This window comes from Typha angustifolia, chromosome 15 (assembly GCF_048772165.1).
Source record: "Typha angustifolia cultivar Huaian chromosome 15, ASM4877216v1, whole genome shotgun sequence".
Taxonomy (NCBI): Eukaryota; Viridiplantae; Streptophyta; class Magnoliopsida; order Poales; family Typhaceae; genus Typha; species Typha angustifolia.
In genome coordinates, this window is record NC_133253.1 from 11,855,738 (window position 1) to 11,863,063 (window position 7,326).

Consider the following 7,326-nt stretch of genomic DNA (forward strand, 5'->3'; position numbering starts at 1 on the left):
GCCGGATACCCAGAGATTTTCTCGCCCCCACGTCAGAAGTGGGAGAGATTCCTGCACGGGTTTAGTGCGGTGTGGGGGCACAAGTGGAATCCAAGATTCCAGCACAACTTCCCATGACTTGGGGCGTTTCCGGACGCTAAAACGCTATTAACTCCAACACAAACTAATATTTGGCTTCCATATACCAACCCTAAGAGGCCGCCGTCTATAAAAGCAGTTCCCATCCTCCTCCTTATAACATTAAAAAAAAGAAGAATAAGAGATAAATATAAGAGAGAGAGAGATGGGAGGCTGGGCCATTGCTATCCACGGCGGAGCAGGTGTGGATCCTAATCTACCCGAGGAGAGGCAGGAAGAGGCAAAGCGGGTTCTGGCACGATGCCTTCAGATCGGCATCGACGCGTTGAGGGCGTCAGTGCGTGCGGTGGATGTGGTAGAGATTGTGGTGAGGGAACTGGAGACGGATCCCGTGTTCAACTCGGGGCGGGGTTCGGCTCTGACGAGGAAGGGGACGGTGGAGATGGAGGCGAGCATCATGGACGGCCGCGGGCGGCGCTGCGGTGCCGTCTCCGGCCTCACCACCGTCAAGAACCCCGTCTCCTTGGCCAGGCTGGTCATGGAGAAATCTCCTCACTCCTACCTCGCCTTCGACGGCGCCGAGGACTTCGCTAGAGAACAGGTTGGTCCAACAAACAAAATCACCCCGCTTCGTTTGTTTCCAGACATTTCGGTATAACAACAACAATTTTCAAGACTTTCATTATTGGTTGAATAACATGGAACGGGTTGCTCCTGGTTGGCTGGTACAGTGGAGGACACGAGTCGAGGAGAATCCATCCTTAATAAATGCTACTGCTGAATCTTAAATTTACATTTAAATGAAATATAACAGTATTAAAAGGTTTGGCTGTGAATCACCCAATATATGAAGCATATAAATAAGTACATGGAGACGACAGATGTCAATTGACTAGTGACTTTATACGGTAAATTGGGATCTAACCTACTTCCATACTTGGCGGGATTTAGACGTCTCCGCCCGTGTCGGGATGGTCCCCACCTCGTTCTCAGTTTTAGAAGACTAGAAATAGGATTCTGGTTTCGGCGTTGCTGCACTATATTGTCCTTTTCTTTTGTTATCTTTCTCGATTTATTTTTCCTAGTGATTTAATTCACGGCTACTGCTGCAGGGTGTGGAGGTGGTGGACAACAGCTATTTCATCACCGAAGAAAATGTTGGCATGCTTAAGCTAGCCAAGGAAGCCAACAGCATCATGGTAATTCCTTTACTTTTTCTTTGTGTCGTTTATTTCACTTCTTACATCATAATTAGAAATATTCGAGGAGTATATGCATCCACGAATTAATTGACCATTATCTAATTCAATATCTCTTGCTTTGCTTTGAACCAAACAGTTCGATTACAGAGTCCCCCTGCCTGTGATAGACGGGTGCAGCGGTAGCGCCGGGTCGATCGTGGCCACCGTCGACGACGTTCTTCAAATGAACGGCCTCCCAATCAGCATCTACGCGCCGGAGACCGTCGGCTGCGTCGTAGTTGATACCAACGGGTGGTGCGCCGCCGCAACTTCGACCGGTGGACTCATGAACAAGATGAACGGCCGGATCGGCGACTCCCCGTTGATTGGTTCAGGGACGTACGCTTGCAATCTCTGCGCTATCTCATGCACTGGCGAGGGTGAAGCCATCATTCGGAGTACTCTGGCAAGAGACGTGGCTGCCGTGATGGAGTACAAAGGTCTCGGCCTTCAAGAAGCAGTGGACTTTGTCATAAATGAAAGGCTGGATGAAGGCAAGGCTGGGCTCATCGCGGTCTCTAGAAATGGAGAGGTGGGTTATGGGTTCAATACTAATGGGATGTTTAGGGGATGTGCAACTGAAGATGGCTTTATGGAGGTTGGTATATGGGAGTGAGTTATATGAGTTATATGAGTTATATGGGAGTCAGCCTTGTAACGCCTATCATTAGATAGGCCTACTACTGCCTCTCTCTTTCTCTTTCCATGCATTGGGTAGTGGCGTAATGAGTAATAAAAGTCACTGCAATAATTAGTACCAATTCAAAAGCATGATCTGAGTTTTTTTAATCCTTTTCTTTTATTTGAACTGTTTGGGGCTTCAGAGTACGTTGGGCAGAGGTTAACAGATTGGGAATCACTGACGAGCATTCAGGGGTATTGTGTAATTGTAATTGATTCGAGAGCCTTTCTGTACTCTGATCAAACTTTTATTGAAAATAATATTGGATTTAAATTTGTGATTAAGCTTAAATTAAAATTATTTTAATTTGAGCTAATTTCAAGCAAGTTCAATCTAAATGAATTGATCAATAAGTAATTTCAAGCTATAATCAATTTATGCTAAATTTTAAGTCTGGCCAAATTTGAATTAAATTAAGGATGATTTAGGTTTGAATCAAACTTAAAATATGACATAATTTTTAAAAATTTATATTATAAAAATATAAACTATTAGAAATATGTGTATTTAAAAAAAATAGGATCAAAATTAAAAATTGAATTTTAGAAGATCAGATTACGTAACAATTCGCTTAACCAAATTTAGAATATAATAAAAATATAACATAAAACAAAAAATATTACTCATATTATATATTCATATTATAATTATTGTGAGCTTTTTGGAACATGTTTAATTTAAGCCTCATTATCAAATATGACTCAAAACAACTATATTTTAACCTATTCTGAATATCAAATTTGAGTCGCCTCATTTTCAAGCTCGTTTCATTTATTTTGAGAGCCCTAAGAGCATTTGAGTGCTTTCATTCATTTTTCTTGTTGGGCGTGTCATTTGTCATTGGCATTTACTAAAAGTGATAAAAAAGGAGACAACAGTGATCTCTATTTTCCTATGGGAGGTGTCAGGTGTGACAAAGATAAGTGGCCATGGATAAATGTGTACAATTATGATACGGTTCGATCCATATTGGCTCCACGCATGGCATTGGGTTTATTGGGATGAGGCCTATTAATCTAGTTGAATTTGTTAGAAGTAATAAAAGAATTTTTGGCTGAGGTGCATTCGAACACAAAGACCGTGTTCGAACGGGGATGCAAACACCTACACACATTCGTAAAAATAGAGAACATAAATAGCGCATTCAAACGAAATTGGGCCGTTTGAACGCGGTTGTTCGAATGCCTAACATACGTTCGCACCAACAGAGAACAGAAATTCCACGTTCGAACATGATCAGACACGTTCGAACGTATCATGGTGAAAGTGTAGGTTTTGTTAGGATTGTTTAGAGTTGTTTAACTCAATTGATGAGTTCTTAAGGAGAGCCTCTATAAATATGTGAAGGAAACCCTAATTTGAGTTTATCTTGGATAAATGAATTGGGTTTAGCTTTTATCTCTCTCTCTCAATTTGTCTCTAGCCATTGACGCCCTCTCCCACCTCTTTTCTTTCACCACCCAAGTCTTTGGTCGGCCTCTTCCAGCTTCTAACCACCTTCTTTTACATCAACTTCTTCCCCTTCACAACAAGGAGTAAACTTAGCATCTATTTAGCCATTGGAGGCTATCAAGAAAAGATCTAATTGACATTCGGCAACTGTTGGGTCGATAACTTGAGATCTAACTGTCCAAATCCTATGATCTCGGATTTGTTACAAAGCTCTTTCCAAGAGAAACAATATATCTAAAGTTCAGGAGGATCCATTGGTTAGATTGTTCGCAGATCCCCTCGGAAGTTACGAGCTTCATTGAGTCTAGAACCGTTGCAGATCGGAGTAGACCAGTTCGTAACAACTGGTATCAAAGCCAATGTTCCTCGAACCATTATGGCTACCATAAGATCAAAGGCGACTAAGTAAGTGGTCAAGGCTTGGAGACGGACCACATGCTTACATCAAGATCTCCATCCCCTTAGAGTTCACGAGGACGGATAGAAGGCCCACTTGATCTCGCGCAAACCCTAGCGCTCATGGTGCAAACACTGTCGAAGATCAAGACCACCCTTGCTAGCAGGAACCAATAACCTCGCGTCATCAAAGACATGAAGAATGCCCCTTCTCTAGAGAGGGAACCGACGAGGACTGATCCTAGAGGCACCATGGCAACAGCGCGACGAACTGCACGGGTGTTGCATTGACTTACCTCTTTTGCACTCAAGGGAACCTTTGGCCCCACATCTAGAGGATGAGCCTTGGGATGAGTGGGAGGAGCCCCAACATCAGCCAAGAGTCCAATAACAAGAGCCGTTTCACCGAGGATGTGAGAACGGACGTGACCAAATGCTACAACCCCGCGTCGTTCGAATCGATTTTCCTAAATTTAGTGGTGGTGACCCCATTAGATTTGATTTATAGGGTGGAGCAATTCTTCAATTATCAAGGGACACTTAATCACCAAAAGGTGCTTCTGGCCTCATTCCACCTTGAAGGCATAGCGGTGAGATGGTATCAAGCAGCGCCACTTGGGAGGAGTTCGCCGACACGCTTTGTGTGCATTTCGAACCTTCCGACTATGAAGACTTCTAAGCCACCTTGATGAAACTAATCTAAAAGACTTATGCAAGAGGAGTTCAAAAGAATCAATAATAGAGTCTACGGGTGGTTGAACTCAGCCCTCAAAAGTATTTTCATCTCTGGGCTTCATCGAGATATTCAAGCGAAAGTCAAGGCGTCTCGTCCTACTACCTTGTTGGAAGCCTTCTCAGCGGCTGAAATGATGGAAGAAAATATAAAGGAGTTGAAGGCTACTCACCATTCCACTTGGAGCACTATCGACCCGCGCGTTAACCCTAGACCACCGGTCTCGGGTGTGGCACGTTTGGGGTGAGTTCTGGCCAAACCTTAATCGGCCACCCCCTACCACGGACAAGCCCTGACCCTAAGGGATAGCCACAAGTGATGTGACGATGCCTCACACCAGCGGAGGTCGAAGATCAGTGCTCGAAGGGTTTATGCTTCTATTGTGACAAGCGCTTCACATCGGGCCACAAATGTGCCAAATAGCCCACAACCATCATGCTAATGGAAGAGATAATAGAGGATGATCCTATTGAAGATCTTGAGGAGCAGCAAGAGGAAAAAGTGGGCCACACCGAAGATGACAAACTGCTTAAAGTTCAAGCCGAACTCTCTTTTCATTCTCTTGCCAACGAGTCGACTTCGAAAACTCTTTGGATCAAATGTATGATTAAGAAGAAAAAAGTGCTAATTCTTATTTATTTAGGAAGAATCCTTAATTTTATAGATTCACGGATGGTGAGGCCGTTAGGATTAGAGTCAGAGCCTTCTAACGGCTTTGATGTGATCATCGGAGATGGCACCATATTGAGAACGAAGGACATATGCCATAAGGTCCAACTACAAATTCTGAGCCACGTCTTCCTTATTGATTTTTATCTATTGGCTCTATGAGGAGTTGACTTGGTGCTTGGGTTGCAAAGGCTTCGGAATCTTGGACCGGTCACCTTCAACTTCACCACCATGGCAATAGAGTTCAGTCATAAAGGCCAGCCGATCTAGTTATTGGCTGCATCAAACATAGAAACAATAGGGGCACTACAGTCCCTAGAGGGGTTGCCAAAACTTGGGTGTGGGTTCCTCATGCAACTCATCAAAGGGGCCAAAGACGAGGATGATCCAGCACACTTACCCACAGACTTAAAGACTGTTTTGCAGGAATTTGAAGATATATTCCAGCAGCCACATGAATTGACACCACCTAGGGCCAAGACCATCGCATCGAGATCATGCCTAGGGTAAATCCAACCAATGTGGCCATACTATTATCCATTCATCCAAAAGGAGGCTATAACAAAGATAGTCCAGGAGATGTTGTCCAACGAGGTGATAAGAGTGATAAGACCAAGTTGAAGCTCCTATTCTTCATCGGTCTTACTCGTGCGGAAGAAGGATAGTTCTACTAGCACAGGTATCAATAGCCTTAACTCGCAACCTATCTATCTCGAATTCATCGAAATCCTTTGGGTTGACGAAGTGCGTGGCGGTTTTATATAGACTATTGAGCTCTCAATTCCATCACCATCAAAGACCGGTACCCCATACCGGTGATTGAAGAGTTGTTGGATAAATTGGTGGGTGCATGTTACTTCTCAAAGCTAGATTTGAGGGCTGCATACCATTAAATCAGCGTTGAACCATCCAATGTACAAAAGACAACGTTTAGAACTCATGATGGGCATTACGAGTTCCTCGTTACGCCTTTTGGTCTTACCAATACTCCCGCCACCTTTCAGAGCTTAATGAATGATATCTTTAGGCCTCATTTGAGGCAATATGTGCTGATATTTTTTGATGATATATTGGTATACAGCCATACATGGGAAGAGCATTTGGGACATCTTCAGACGGTACTTGGCGTACTACGACAACATAAGTTGAAAGCAAAGGACTCTAGATGTACATGGGGGCAATGAAGGGTCGACTACCTGTGCCACATCATATCTAAAGATGGCATGGAAGCTGACCTTAAGAAGATCCAAAGCATGGTGGATTGGCTACTACCAAAGACTACCAAGAAGCTACTTGGTTTCCTCAGTTTAACCAGCTACTATCGTCGGTTTGTGGCAAACTATGGCAAGGTTGTGGCTCTCCTCATGGCTTTGCTGCGGAAGAGTGCATTCTCATGTACAAACAAAGCAAGGGAAGCATTTGAAGCCTTGAAGAAGGTGATGATCTCAACTCCGGTCCTTGTTTTAGTATATTTTACTAAACCGTTCACCATTGAGTGTGATGCATCTAGAGTTGGTGTAGAGACTATTTTAATGCAAGAAGGCAAACCTATGGCCTACATCTAGAGTTGGTGTAGAGACTATTTTAGTATATTTTACTAAACCGTTCACCATTGAGTATGATGCATCTAGAGTTGTTACATTTCAGATTATGTGAAGTTCTAACAATATAGCAATTATTAGATGTTCTAGATCCAAAACATATAACATTACCATCATGATCTAGAATAGTACAATCATTTTTAGAGAATTCTACCTCATAGCCTTCATCACAAAATTGAATGATGCTTAATAAATTTGCTTTCAAGCCATTAACATAAAGAATATTTTCGAGACTAGGAATCCCTGGAGTACTTACCTTTCCTTTACCTATTACCTTGGATGAGTTACCATCTCCGAATGTCACAACTCCCCCTTCATGTTTTTCGAGATTAGAAAATAAAGACTTGTCACCCGACATATGTCTTGAACAGCCACTATCTAAATACCACAATTCAGAATTTAAGGCTTTCAAGGCAGTATGCATAACATAACATTTCAAATCAGATTTCTTGATCCATATGGCCTTTGTTTTCA

General features: G+C 42.9%; 1 protein-coding gene across 1 annotated transcript; it reads left to right on the plus strand.

Moving 5' to 3' along the window:
• The first annotated feature begins 238 nt into the window (after positions 1–238).
• On the plus strand, positions 239–2,087 carry LOC140779544 (probable isoaspartyl peptidase/L-asparaginase 2). Its single transcript, XM_073124651.1, has 3 exons — positions 239–679; positions 1,191–1,277; positions 1,417–2,087. Exons 1-3 carry the CDS (start codon positions 284–286, stop codon positions 1,933–1,935), a joined length of 1,002 nt encoding a protein of 333 aa, XP_072980752.1. The 5' UTR covers positions 239–283; the 3' UTR covers positions 1,936–2,087.
• Positions 2,088–7,326: the final 5,239 nt, after the last annotated feature.

Excerpts from the sequence above, each read along its gene's own strand:
- LOC140779544 (XM_073124651.1), top strand. The coding sequence starts at position 284 with ATGGGAGGCTGGGCCATTGCTATCCACGGCGGAGCAGGTGTGGATCCT. Across the intron at positions 680-1,190 it reads AGGACTTCGCTAGAGAACAG|GGTGTGGAGGTGGTGGACAA; the intron begins GTTGGTCCAACA and ends CTACTGCTGCAG. Across the intron at positions 1,278-1,416 it reads AGGAAGCCAACAGCATCATG|TTCGATTACAGAGTCCCCCT; the intron begins GTAATTCCTTTA and ends TGAACCAAACAG.